Consider the following 14,646-nt stretch of genomic DNA (forward strand, 5'->3'; position numbering starts at 1 on the left):
AACAAAGATGGAATCAAACAATGTGAAGCACAGAAAACTCGCCATTGTAACAATCCAAACAATGAGAAAAAACATAGTTTCCATTTATCATGAAAAAGTAAGATAAGATAGACAAACAGAAGAACTGCGTATGTGTGTTAAAAGGACCACCTGATATTGGAACTCATTAGTAGAATGGCTAGGATAACGGGACTGATGCTGTGTATGCTGCTTTAAAACAGTCTGTACGATGAAATCCGAAAAAGAAAGCAAGTTCATCAATAGATGGCTCTTAGAAAGCTAGATAGTTCCCCAAAATTAGCTGAGTGAGAGGGTTCAAACGAAATATAAATCATTTTCATGTTTGAAATGGGGATAGAAAGTCAAATAAAATCCGGGCCAATTGGATTGCTCTATTGCGAGCCAATATAAAATCTATCGACTGAATGGACTCCTGTATCACTATGACTCTATGATTATGTATTCTGTTCTGGCAATCCACAAAACATAATGGACGGAATTTTCCAGCTGTCCACGCTGGCAGGATCTTCTGGTCCCAGTGATGATGCACACCTGCCGTGGGTTTCCCGGCAGTGCAGGGTGCTGTGAATGTGAAGTTCTATTGATAGCGACGGGACGAGAAGACCCCACGACCGACTAATGGCGCACTGCCTCTTGCTGTGGAAAAACACCATGGAGAGGCTAGAGAATCCCCACCCCCCAGCCCCATGTTATTTATTACAAGAATTCAGAAGACCATTATTGTTCCTGGAATTTAACAACAATTTTGATTTATAAAGCATTTTTAACACAAACATGTTTCTGGTTATTTAAAAGGGTGTAATCTGACAAAACAAAATGTATGCTGCGCTGAAGAAGGCAACAATGGGAGCGACCTTGGCCAAAGAGACAAGTCTCATAAAGGGTCTTATAGACTGAAAGACAGGTGGAGTGATAGAATTTTGAGAGGGAACTACAGAGGATGAGGCATGGAGGGTGCAGGCATTGCTGATCGTGATGATTAAAGGGAAGGAAAATGTACAAGAGATCCAAGTCAAAGAGTGGGTGAGGATGGCAATAGGCGACTGGAAGTTGTTACAGTGATAGTGAGGGGAAAGGCGATGAAGGGATTTAAACACAAGAAATTAGGTATTTAAATTTTGTGTTGGGAACTGATCTGCAAGGAATCGCTGATGGGGAAGCAGCACTTGATGCAGTATAGCAGTGATGGGCAACGTAGGAGATAGTGAGTGAGCTGCATGAGTGGCCCTCTTTCATCTCCGTGAAGTGCAAGATTTAAATTGGGTGTATTCACTATGACCCTTGAATAAGATTGAATACATGCTGAATATTTCATAAGTTATAGAAAATGCTTAATCATATATTAGAATTATCATCAACTTCAAGTGGTAAAAACAAGAAATATTTATGCTTGATTGGATGTAGAGGGACTTCACAGTGCTCAACATTGACTGAGAGAGCTATCAGCAGGCACCTCACTTCACATGCCCTTACTTTACATGTGTATCATGTCAGTTATACTGGTAGGTAAAAAGCTACGTGGATGGAAACCAGCAGAATGTGGCAACTGTGTGTGGGCAGCAGTCAACAAAATGTCTCCTGGGCCACACTCAAAACCCTGATGCCACGTCTTTGAGTGATGTTGTCAAGCTGTAGCTTGCACTTAGTTTAAGTTTATTTATTAGTGTCACAAGTAGGCTTACATTAACACTGCAATGAAGTTACTGTGAAAATCCCCTAGTCGCTACACTCTGGTGCCTGTTGAGGTACAACTGAGGGAGAATTTAGCATGGCCGATGCATCTAACCCGCACGTCTTTCGGACTGTGGGAGGCAACCAGAGGAAACCTATGCAAATACGGGGAGAACATGCAGAATCCCCACACACACTGACCCAAACCAGGAATCGAGCTCTCACTACCAGGGCTCCTGGTGCTGTGAGGCAGCACTGTGTTGTCCCACAGAAGTGAAACCACGTTGAAAGATGCTCTGGGTACAATTGAGTAGGTACGAGTGAAATAAAGTGAGAGCAGTGCCATTGAGCTGGGCAATAGAGTGGAAGCACTGGAGGAGGATTGTTTTTAACCATGCCAAAAACTGAAGTGAGGATAGGGAAAGAAATTGTCAGAACCTGCCGTTTGTTCCTTTGATTTGGGCTATTACAGTGCTGAGCAGGGGTAAAACCTAAACAGATTTATGGGAAAGGTGGGCACTAATGTGGGAAGTGACAAAAGTGCAAGGGTTTTGGAAAAGCAAGAGAGAGAGTTTGAAATAACAGAATGGTTCAAGGTGGAGTTTTTGAAGAGGGAGATGACAGTTCTGTAAAGGAAGGAGACTATTCTTGACGAGAGGATTTATAATGTCAGCCTGCGTGGGGCCATGAAAGAGAAATTGAGTGTTCAATACTGAGGATGAGGTTGTGGGATCAGGAAGTAAGTCTCATGGAAAAGATGTGGTTGAAGAGGGCATGAGGGAATCTGGAAAAGAAACTGGGCAAAGTTGTAAATTCGAAGCTGTGGCAGTATATTGGGAAGGTTTAGTATTGGACATTTGAATGGATGTTCTCAATAATTATTGGATCTGTCTGGACAGAGGGAGGTTTAAGGAGATGGCTAATAATTGCAAAAGGTAGCGAGTGCTTATTTTGATTTTCCAGAATGATCCTATTGTTTTGGTGGAGGAGTGAGATACCCAGTAGAATCTAATGTGGTCCAACCATACCTGATGATTGATGACTAACCAATTAGTGCCATATAACCTCATGTCTTGGGCATGAAGGAACAAAGATTAAAACAAAATGTTTTATTGTTTATGCAATCTGTTAATATGTTTACTGTAAGTATCTGTTTCCTGGGACAAATTTGATTGGCCTTATAAAAGCCACTATGCCAGCTTTTGAAAAGTTTCAATGTCTGAAATTTATAATTCCTTATCCCATTCCTTTGTATTGTCTTCTGACACTCAAAAAAAATTGTTGCTGTTTTCATGTTTCTGGACTCTTGCCCTTCAACGGTGCTATGGAATATTGGAAGATCCCGCAGACTGATTAATAACCTGATGGGCTGCACTGAGCCCTCCTTTTGTGGCCATCTTAAATTCCTGGAGTGGGCCTGGAACCCGAGGCTTCTGGTTCAGAGATGGGTGCTGCAATCAAATCCACAAGACCCCACAATGATTTAAGTTGAATGTTGGAGTGTTTGTGTTAAATTTATTTGCATTTTTGCTCATTTTGGAAAAGGCTGATAGGAATGATGATGATTGTAATAATGCGAGTCCAATTTTGTTCCTATTCAACTGCAAAAGCAGTGCTGTAATGTTTGGTACAGGGTGACTAAAAGGACTGAGCTCTCTCCCTTTTTCATTCTGTTCTATTCCCTTGTATTTTACTTACGTTATCACAATTTTTTCTGTGTTTGTTCATAGGGTTATCTACCTGCAAATATGGAGAGAAGAGAAATTACTCTACAGCGAAAGCGGGAAGAGTATTTTGGGTTTATTGAACAATATTATGATTCCAGAAATGAAGAACATCACCAGGACACTTATCGACAGGTATTAAATGCAGTTTAAAATGTACCTTCTAACTACCAAATAATTCCTCTTGCACTCCCTACCAGCCAAATAGTGTTTTTTTGCATCATTGATGTTTTCCATCAATTTATTTTTAAACTAACAGTCCTATTTGATTACTGAATAGAACATTGAAAGGGAGCAGGACTAACATCTGTAGAAGTGACCATTATTTACCTCCACTGTTTTCAGTGATAATCTCATTTCAACTGTTAGTTTTGCACCCTTATGTACGAACAGTCCTTCACACAATATTATGTTTAGTGACTTCATGAAAGGTGATTCTCTTGATACCACACAATTTTTAATTAATGTATTTGATATATGTAGTCAAAAAAAATATTAAGAGGACATTCTTGTGCATGGAAATGGCTTCAAGATTAAATAAATGAATCTTTATGTTAAACTGCTTTTAGGTAATCTAACTTTTCCTTTGTGTTCATAGATTCACATTGACATTCCTAGAACTAATCCCCTCATTCCTCTCTTTCAACAACCTTCTGTTCAAGAGGTGAGCAAACCAATATGCAGTTCCTAGTAATAGTGCTTTACAGTGTTGTATATAAACACCAATCTTGATTAAAATATCAATTTTGATGCTGGTTGCACATTGAGGTTCATTTATGTATTGTATATTTTAATTAAGCAGTGTAAAGCATGTTTATAATATAGGGAATTGGAAATGCTTGTCATAGAAAACTCTTGTCTGTACTCTTGATCTTTTTCTACATCTTATGACTGTAACACTATATTCTGCACCCTCTCCTCCCCTATGCACTCTTGAGCGGTATTATTTGTCTGTATAGTGCGCAGGAAACAATACTTTTCACTGTGTCCCAATGTGACAATAATAACTCAGATCAGATACTATTTGTTTTGCGATCATGTGGTACTTGTTGCTCTTGTGTTAACTTTTTGGGAAAAAGAGATGAGTGCAGCTGTCCTTTCTTTTATGCTTACTTTACACTAGGGTGTTAATTTGCTGTGAAAATTCAAGCACACAACTCCACAAGCATGCTGTATATTTGCTGTTTCATCTCCGCTGAGATCTACACAAATGGTTTGCTTAGTCTTGAGAAGCAGTGTTCACCCCAGTATAACCTTATTTGCATAATAAGCAACTGTTTGAGCACCCTAGAAATCAGTTGACATGCATCAAAAGGTATATTATTTATTTATCTGAGACACTTCTGTCCTCTTCTACCTAATCACTGTAATATTTATGGCTGGTTGTAATGACTATGCTATGCTTTGCTTTGAACCTTAGAGTATGATTGTGCTTGCCATGGTGGTATACAATGTTATAACAAGTTTATCAGGGACAAAAACCAGTCTGGACCAAGTGAACCAGAATTGTTTAATGATCCTCATGTGTACCAGACTTTAAACTTTAAGATGGAGGAATGTGAGGGCAGCATTCCAAAGCTCTCAGCTGTTGTCTATTTAATACTTTGCTTTGTGCATAGAATTATATTGGATATACAGCACCATAACAGGCCACTCGGCCTAACCAGTCCATGCCAGCATTTATGCTGTACTTGTCGCTTCTCCCATCTCTCCTCATTTAAATCTATCATCATGATCCTCTGTTCTCTTCTCCCTTTTGCTTACCTACCTTCCCCAGAAAACATCTATATTCTTTGCTTCCTTAGGAGCAAGTTTCATTTTCTCACTGTTTGAGTAAAGAAATTTCTTAATTTCCTACTGGATTTCTTGGTCATTATCTGAGACTAAATATACCTAGGCTCTTCGCCACAAGTAGAAAAATTGTGTATCCACTCATCAAAATGTTTCATACTTTTAAAGACACTATTATGTCACACTGTAGCCATTTTTTTAAGAGAAAGGAGACCCATCATGTTCATGCTTTCCTGATATGTATGCCCACTGATTTCTAGTATCAGCCTCATAATTTTTTGTTGCAAGTTCACTAGTGCCTCTACATCCTTTTGTTAATATAGTGACCAGAATTGCACAAAGTACTCAAAACAGGTTTAGTATAACTTTGCTACTTTTCAATTCTGTCCCTCTAGAATTCAAGTCTAGTGCTTGGTTTTTAAAAAAAATAGATTTGTTAACCTGTGGCATAACTTTCAGTTATCATTTATTTATGCATTGAGATTCCTTTGTCCCTCTACCTGACCTCAACTTTGCACCTTCCACGTAATGAGTGACCCCCAAGTGTTTTAGCACATTACCATGCTCATACTTATGTCTCTCTCTGAATTAATTTGTGTACGGAAATGGGCAACACAGTGAATAATTTTTTGAAGTTGACACCAAAGAGCTGTTAATAGTCAAATTATTGCTTGCAATTCTTTCAACTTTTAAAGACTTCAGGCCTGTACTATCTTCTCATGCACTGCCTCACATTCAAGTTTGTTTCCATTATTACTACTTTCTTCTTGAGTTTACTGCTTCCTCAGGTGAGACAGAGCTGTTCCGCTGGAGATGCAACAAATTCTGTTGCTGCTGCTTACAATATTGCATGCTTCTTCTTGAATGTCTTTATTAATCATATTATTGCACCGTGATGAATTTATAAATAGTAGTTGCTTTTTGTTTTTTTGAGATGTGTCCAACAACAAAACTTCAATCCTTGAAATACTTGATTCTTTACCAACTAAATTTTTAAAAATTCATTTGTGGGACATGGGCATCGCTAATGAAAAAATGAGTTGCAGGAAAATCTTGTATTTCCCATTCAGGCAGCAGATGGCATTGTGTTGTGCATTCAGAGGTAAATTAAAATATATTTTCAGGCACAGGAGCAATGAGGCATTCTAGCTCTGCAGTGACAGTTTTAACTTTTTATACTTTTTTACTGCCTAATTTCAATATAAAACTTCAGTTAGGAGAACATATCAATTCCTGGGTAGCGTGCTCCATGCCATATCATTTAGCTAGTGCAAGATTCAGCTTTGTTTAAATATAGATGTGGATGAGATGAATCCTGCTATTGATTCCAAATTGTCCAGATTAAATTTTAAGGTGCTTTTAAATGTTAGTGTGAAATGGCAAATTACTAGGTTCGGTTATGCTGTGATAATGGATATAGATTCTTAAACCTATTAGGATTAAGGTATTTTTATTCTTTACTTTCCTGGATTCCATCTCAATCTAGCCAGGCTGAGGGATCAGGATCCAAACCAATTCTATCAAAAATGGCATTACGACATTGTATATAAGATCGGCTGATTCAAATTTTGTGTCCTCTACGCACCTTATTTATCTGTTGTTCCTCTGAGATTGGGAAATTGTATTAACTGCCACTGGTAAATGTGCTAAGAAAGTATTTATTGACTTCAATTCTCTGAGTGCAGCTATCCTCTGGTACTTCAGATAAAAACCCATTTTTCATTGTGTGACTGATTACACTTGGCAAATACAGTCATAGCTCATCTTGTGTGAGTAAAATGGGAAACAACTGGCTAACGGTTGGCAATACAAAGTATTGATGTTCAAAAAAGACCAAGGAAGGAAAACTGAGACTGGAAGTGCCATTTTTAAAGCCCTGGTGGGCAAAATGAACAACAACTGTTATCAGGGGCATTTGAGAGATGGGATGGTATTCCCATCCCATTGGGGAGATTAGAAAATTGGGGAGTCAGGGTCATAGCAGGAAGGCATGAGGGAATAGGGGGGAAAGGTGAATTGGTATTAGGTAAGTGAACTCATTTTCTCAGTGCTCAAACATGTGGTTCTGTTGAGACCTGTGCTGTCCATCTCGGAAGATGCATCTGGGAAGACTCAGTGACATGTCATTGTAACATACAGACCAAGTTTCAACTGACAAACAAGCTCTTACAGATGCATGTGATGAAGATGCTACAGAAGGTAAACGTGACTCAGGGAATACATAATATATCTAACAGTGGTGTTGCAAATGTCCTTTCGGGAAGGAAATCTTTACCTGGCTTGGCCCCTGTTTTTGGATTTTAAGATGCATGTTTAGGCCTTTACTCAGCATATAAGCTGACCCCCAATTTTTTTCAGCATGTTGGGGACTAGCCTCAATTTTTCAGCTCAGAAATTCATGTTTATGAATTGCCTTATAAGCCGCTGCAATGGATCAAGCAGCTGATAGAGACTATGTTGCCAAGAAGATGCGCAGGTGTGTAACTTTAGTCTTGGAATTGAGTTTTTAAATGTAGGACGGAAAAAACTTGGATTTAAGGAACTGATAAATGCCCCTGAGATAATTCCAAGGATGGTCTATGTTTTCTTAAAGGGGTTGGAGTTAGGGGTGTGAAAATAATAAGCAATAGGTGGTCTGTCCTTCATTTGTAATGGAGCTAGTGAGTCTGGTCATTTATATTCATATTCATTCGTGGGACATGGGTGTTGCTGGCTGGCCAGCATTTATTGCCCATCCCTCGTTGCCCTTGAGAAGTGGTGGTGAGCTGCCTTCTTGAATCGCTGCAGTCCATGTGCTGTGGGTTGACCCACAATGCCGTTAGGAAGGGAATTCCAGGATTTTAACCCACCGATAACGAAGGAATTTTGATATATTTCCAAGTCAGGATGGTGAGTGGCTTGGAGGGGAACTTGCAGGTGGTGGTGTTCCCATGTATCTGCTACCCTTATCCTTCTAGATGGAAGTGGTCATGGGTTTAGAAGGTGCTGTCTAAGGATTTTTGGTGAATTGCTGCAGTGCAGTTGTTCTCATAATTATTCATGTGGGTTCCAGAATCAAAAGGATGCTTTGAAGATAAAGTTAATTAATTTTCTGTTTGGGAAGTTCCCAGGGATATCACATTGCCATAGGAATAGATTGCAGGGAGGTTTTAAGTTTTAGCTGTCTGATTTCTCTCAGCGAGTTGAAGTTGGCTTGGGAGCAGATTTGAGACAGGCAGAGAGAGAGAGAGCAGTAAAGCAGCTGGAAGAGGGCTGTCATAAACCAAGGGTGTTTTCAGATTGAGAGTCATTAAATAAGAGTGCTTGAACTGGAGAGTCCATAATCGTGAGGTGTCAGAAAGGAGAGAGTTGAAGGATTGCATAGGTGGATGCTCATGGAAGAACCCAATAAATCTCATACTCCAAAGAATAGTGAGAAAACTGAGGAGAATCAAAATGAATTGCTGAGAGCTATGGCACACATTTTATTTGGTCCCAAGAAGGAGAAGTGAAGTGAAAATAAAAGTCGAGTGGGAAGCGGTTTTTTGGTTTTTTTCGGGTTTAAAGTACTGTACATGCTTATGGAATGTAGTGCAGAGTTAATAGCACCTGTTTTGTTCGTTTAAAGCATTAAATCTTGTGGCATAATTCTTTAAGTTAATAACTGGGAGTTTGAATTTATTTGTTAAAGGTTACTGGTCTCCACTGACATAACAATGATACTTAGAGCAAAATAGAGCATGGTGAACGATGAACGGGATTTTTTTTCCGATTTCAAACAGGCAAGCACCTACCAAGCGCAGTTCACATTTTATACTCATCGTATAAGTTGGCCCCTGACTTTGGAAGGATTTTGCAAAGCTTCAAAGGTCGACTTATGTGTTGCTGTCTCTGGCAATTAGAGATTGCTCTTTAGAAGCATTTTAAAACAGGAGAGAGAGGTGGAGTGGTTTAGAGAGGGTGATTCAGAGCTGAGGCAACTGATAGCAGAGCTGCCAGTGGTGGAGAAATTGAAATTAGGGTTGCACAGGAGGCCAGTATCAGCGGAGTGCAGATCGCTTGAAGGCTTGTAGAGCTGGAGGAGGCTACGCAGATATGAAGGGCAAGGCCATGAAGGGATTTGAAGGCAAGGATAAGGGTTTTCTGAGGTCTCATTGGCTGGAGAGCCAGTAAAAATCAACCAGCACAGAACCAATGGGTGAATGCGATCTGCAACGAGTTAAGATATATGTGCTGACTTTTAAACAAAGTGGGAAATGTGCAGGAATAATGTGTTTTGACTTGTCATTTGTTTGCGATTCAATAGTTCACCCCACTCTCCCTATATTATCAAAGCTCTCATATTTAAACTTTTTGCCTCAGCCGATTCCAGATTCAATTGTGATATTCTAATAGTTTAGTTAACTTGTTGTAAACTGATTGGACAATGGGGAAAGAACAGGGGAATAGGACCATTTGGAAAGCTGTTTCAAAGAGCTAGCATAAGTATAACTGCCTTAATGGCCTCCTCCTGTGGTATATCATTCTATTCTATGAGGCAAAGGTAAGTCTATTATTGTATTTCTTGTTCTTGTTTTAGAATTGATAATCTTCAAACTTCTCTCATAACGTTGGCTTCTTAACTGATCTTATAACATGTCTATTACAACAATTTGATTGTATTACCTTGAAAAAATGGGCCACTTAAACTCAAAGCACTTTGAAGCAAATTAATAAGTTGTGTATTACATGGTTTTATGTTCTTATCATTCAAAAAGAGCATGTCATCTGCCACAGCAAAAGCAACATCAAGGGAAATCTGTACTATCTCAGTGTTTGACAGACCCTCATTGTGCAAGAGCTTGGAAGTTAGCAATTTTGACTCTTGTGTTCCAGTAAGGGAATACATCCATTTCTGTCATCTGATTAGGTTTTAACCCTAAGTTATAGAATAGTAATGTGGGTTTTGCAACTTCATTGGCTGTCCCTCCTATGTTTCTGACCGTTTAATGAGTTTTATTTTTCTGTACTTTGTACAGAAGTCCCTTATGGTCTTTGCCAATTAATACAGTTGCTCTGTGCAATTTTCTTTTGGCTTGAAGCAGTATAATTCAATTTTCCAGGTCAACTATATAAACAGTGTTAGGGCCCTAAAGAGACCATTAACGTTTAAGGAGACATTTGAATACCCAGTGGTCTACTGAAATAAATTATGCCACAGGATTTCATGTTTTTAAATATAAACTTTACTGTATGGATAAACAAAAATAAAACCGAGCTGGTGCTACCAACTTAAGTGTCTTGGGGAATTACTTGTACTTGACATTGGAAAGCACAATAAAATGCAGGCATTTGTACTTCAGATTAAAATCCTCAACTGAACCTTCCTTACCTTTTCCACTATGACTCCTCAGAAAGTCTTTGGCTGCTTCTCTATTTCTTGAAGATTATCCATTTTCCACAAACCTTTTCACAGCTTTTGGCAAATTCCTTTACTCTGCCTTTTCCCAGTTTGGGAGTAACAGTTCATTTAGTTACAATCAGTAATTCCACTATGCGCACGATGAATATTTTACACGCACAAAGCATAAAATTGTTAATTTCCCAATGTGATCATAAATTGTCTACAGTAATGCGTGATGTTGCAAAATACATTTTAAATCTTACAGGCCACTGTAACCAAATTCTGAAATCTATCTATGTAATATTTTTGCATTTCTTTTTATTCTTTCAAGGGATGTGGGCATTGCCCATCCCTAATTACCCTTGAGAAGGTGATGATGAGCCAATTTCTTGAACTGCTGCAGTCTATGAGGTGTAGGCACTCTCAGTAGTGTTAGGATAGGCAATTCCAGAATTTTGACCCAGCCATAGTGAAGGAAGGGACGATCAAGTTACAAGTCAGAATGGTGTGTAGATTTAATGGGGAGTAGGCACTTTGTAGTGTTCCCATGCCTGGGTTCAGCCAGGCATGTGAAGAGTATTCCATCACACTCTGTATTGTGCCCTGCAGATAGTGGGCAGGCTTATGGGCAGGGACTGCCTCAGTATCTGAGGCATCGCAAATGATGCTGAGCATTGTACAATCATCAGTGAACATCACACTTCTGACCTTATGATGGAGAAAAGGTAAGTGATGGAGGATTTAAAGATGGTTAGGTGCAGAACATCACTGCTGGAATTCCTCGGTTATGCCCTGGGACTGACCGCCAACAACCACAAACATCTTCCTTTTATGCTAGGTATGATTTACTAGGTATGACTCCAACCGGTGGAGAGTTTCCCCCGATTCCCACTGACGAGAGTTTTTTTTTAAAAAGAGTGTGTAGTAATCACCAAGCCAGGCTGTGGCTAAATGGAGCTTTTGAGCCTTCCATTGAATCTTGTCAGGGGTCAGCCTTCAATGTTTTGAGTCAGTGATTGGCATGCAGCACAGCTGCAATCTGGATTCACTGCAGGATTTGTTGCACAAAGACCTTGGCCAATGCAGAAATGGTTGAGGCATGCTCAGTGTTGGCATACCAGGTTGAAGCTGGGTGGTCAGGCTGTGGGATCTGTGATGATGAAGTGCTTTTTGGTGGTGACATGTTGGTTCAGTTTCTGCTGTCATAGGGGCTCTGCTGTTATCTGTTGGCAAGGTGATCTTACCCATACAGGCTGGCGTGATGGGAGGTGAGCAGCAGGTAGATTGTAAGGTCCTTATGTAGCAGCAGGCTTCTTGTTATAGTCTCCCTCCTTATGTGAGGAGGTGGAATATTGATCAGGACTGTGCGCCAGGAATGTTGAGTTGGCCAGAGGGTACCTGAGATGACATGCATTGTTGTGCTGAGCTGGGTATCTATGGGACTGGCATGGGATGAGTTGTACCATATTGGTTCGCAGTACTGTACAGCCGAGTAGACGATGGTAAGAGCTGAGGTGAGGTCCTAAAAGGTTGAATGTCTGCACCCCATGAAGAGCCAGCATTTTGTTGAGGGGGTTGTTTTGCATTTTGATTTTTGCTGCAGTTTTGCTAGGATTCGTTGATACCACACTTGGTCAGATGCAGCCTTGATATCAACAGCAGTCTCTGTCACCTACTGCTCTTTAGTCCACATTTGGAACAAGGTTGTAATGAAGTCAGGAGCTGAGCATCAGTGCACAAGTCATTGTTCAGTAAGTGCCACTTGATAGCACTGTCGATGACATCTTCCACCACTTTGCTGATGGGGATGTGAATTCTGTAAGTCTAGTTTTGAGTTTGGAGTAAATCTGAACAATGGCAGGTGTGAATTCCATGGAGTGGTGCTGACTGGGCGCATCCGTTCAAAGGGGTGATCCTCACTCGAGGTGATTTAATTTAGGAATTTTTTGAAAGCTGCAGAAAACTAGTTAACCACAAGTGAGTGTGAAGATCCATCAGCTAGCTTCACCATATGGCAATGACTTTCAACTTTAAGCCATTTTGGGTCGACAATGGCAGTTGATCATGTGACTGAAACTGGCTTCTGGTATCAAAATCCTTTCTTATCTGAAGACCTCAAGACATGAGCAATCTGCAAAAAACACCACCATAGAATTTGAACTGCAGACTGAGGCAGTGACATTGAAGCCTTTTTAAATTTGGAGGCAGCTATATCTTTAAAGGTCTTTCAGCCTGATTCCAAAATCCAAGTCTACCTGTAAAGAAATGGACCTCATGCTACGAAAGCCACAAGTGTCTAACCATGTGACCTGTTGAGCATTCAACTCTTTGGAGGAGTCCTGCAATAATCCAAATATATCAAATCCAGCTATTTGAACTCCTCTAAACCATAATTCAGGAGTGAAAAAGACGCCCTTCTTTTCCAGGCCTGCACTAACTGTTCTCCTACACCGTGCAGACGTGAACTATGAACTACTTTGTGTACAAGTTGTAAAAGCGCCCTATTCTCTTCAACTGTGTTCAACATATAAATAGCCCTCTTTATTTGAACTCTCAACAGCTTACTGCAGTTATTTTAATTGACCCCACACTTCAGGGGATAAGAAACATGCATATCAAAACTATATCTCCAAAAGCCGCACTGATTACACAGTGAAGATAAGGGAACAAAAGTTTCAGTTCTCTCCTGATTGTGCCTGCCATACTATATGTATGTATAAACGTGAAATCTTCTGGTGTAGTTCTGTTGGTTAATTCCTGGGTGTTCAGTTTTTTTTTCATTATACATTAATGGCTCCTAACAGCGACTGTAACAGAATGCTTATAATGATGGGGGAGAATAAGTGACAGCATGACACAGGTGCTGAAGAAGAGAATTCCAGTGGGTGGAGTTGAGGTAGCTGAAGGTTCAATCTCTAATCATGGAGCAGGGAACAAGGTGGCATATACATAACGTAAGCTTTCTTTGCATTTGGAGTGACTTACAGAACGTGAGGATCTGACACCCCTTTCATTGGAAGGGTAGTGAATCCCAAAAAAAATAATTTTTTAGCCTTCCACTGATGTTTGCATGAGTTTCAGTTTGTTTGAGTTCATATTATGAACATTGTTTCAGACCCGAGGTCACTAACCGGTTTCATTTGGCTCGAGAATTGTTATGTCACAGTTTTATCTGGCATCATGAAAATCAGATCGGGAACATTATTTCTACCATGTGCATGTTTGGAAGTTTAGAAATGATGGGCTGTGATAAAAGTGCACGTATTAATACAAAATTCCTGTTGCTTCAATGAAGGTATTGACTCATTCTTTTTAAACTGTTTAGAAGTTATTGAGTCAGTGCACCTACACAGACTGCAGAACATCACCCATGTGATTTCAACATTCCTCCACCAGCAATGTCAACTGTATTTCTCTTTTTCTCCCTTGCACAGAACAATTTAGGAACTTTTGTTAGTAAACTGTTCCCTATGGTGCAAAGATTCACTGAACCAGCAGATAGCATAATTGGTTGAGTGCATCCTACAATGCTACCATGTTAACTGGAAGGGAACTCTGCTGTTGGGTTATATATCTCTCTTTTCAATACTGCTTGGTGTGGATTTCACTATCGGCTTCCAATTTACAGCACATTTAAGGTTGTCAATGGAGCAGTCCTTACACATACAATAAAATATTACTTTCTAGATTGAACTGCAGCAGGAAATATTGGTTTTAGCGATTGGACTGGACAATTTTGCAGAAGTTTCCCCTATGATTAATTTGGGTTGTTTGACATGATTTAATTGTGTTGCTGATGTAAAATGAAGACTAGAGAGAGATTATAATATGCCAATAAGCTCTTTCACCTGTTCCTGCAGGGGTATAGGTTTTGGAGAGGGAAGCATACACTTTGCCAGGTGCTCAGCATGTGGCTTTCCCAAAACCCACTGTGCTCACGGTACTCAAGGTGTACAAAGGCAGCATTAGTTTATTGATATATTTTTATTTATTCATGGGACGTGGGCATTGCTAGCTAGCCAGCATTTATTACCCATCCCTAGATGCCCTTGGAGGGCAGTAGAGAGTCAACCACAT

The 14,646-nt window shown here is 39.8% G+C and overlaps 1 protein-coding gene across 3 annotated transcripts in view; it reads left to right on the forward strand.

Annotated features, from left to right (window-relative positions):
- Nucleotides 1-14,646, forward strand: part of LOC144511874 (TBC1 domain family member 22B-like) — a 322,468-nt gene that overhangs the window by 120,806 nt on the left and 187,016 nt on the right. For all 3 annotated transcript variants that reach the window (XM_078242287.1, XM_078242286.1, XM_078242288.1), the window contains 2 exons: nt 3,423-3,551; nt 4,015-4,080. In XM_078242287.1, the coding sequence (XP_078098413.1) occupies nt 3,423-3,551; nt 4,015-4,080 (195 nt within the window). The remainder of the gene's footprint in view (nt 1-3,422; nt 3,552-4,014; nt 4,081-14,646) is intronic.

The sequence above is a fragment of the Mustelus asterias genome, chromosome 25 (genome assembly GCF_964213995.1).
Source record: "Mustelus asterias chromosome 25, sMusAst1.hap1.1, whole genome shotgun sequence".
NCBI lineage: Eukaryota > Metazoa > Chordata > Chondrichthyes > Carcharhiniformes > Triakidae > Mustelus > Mustelus asterias.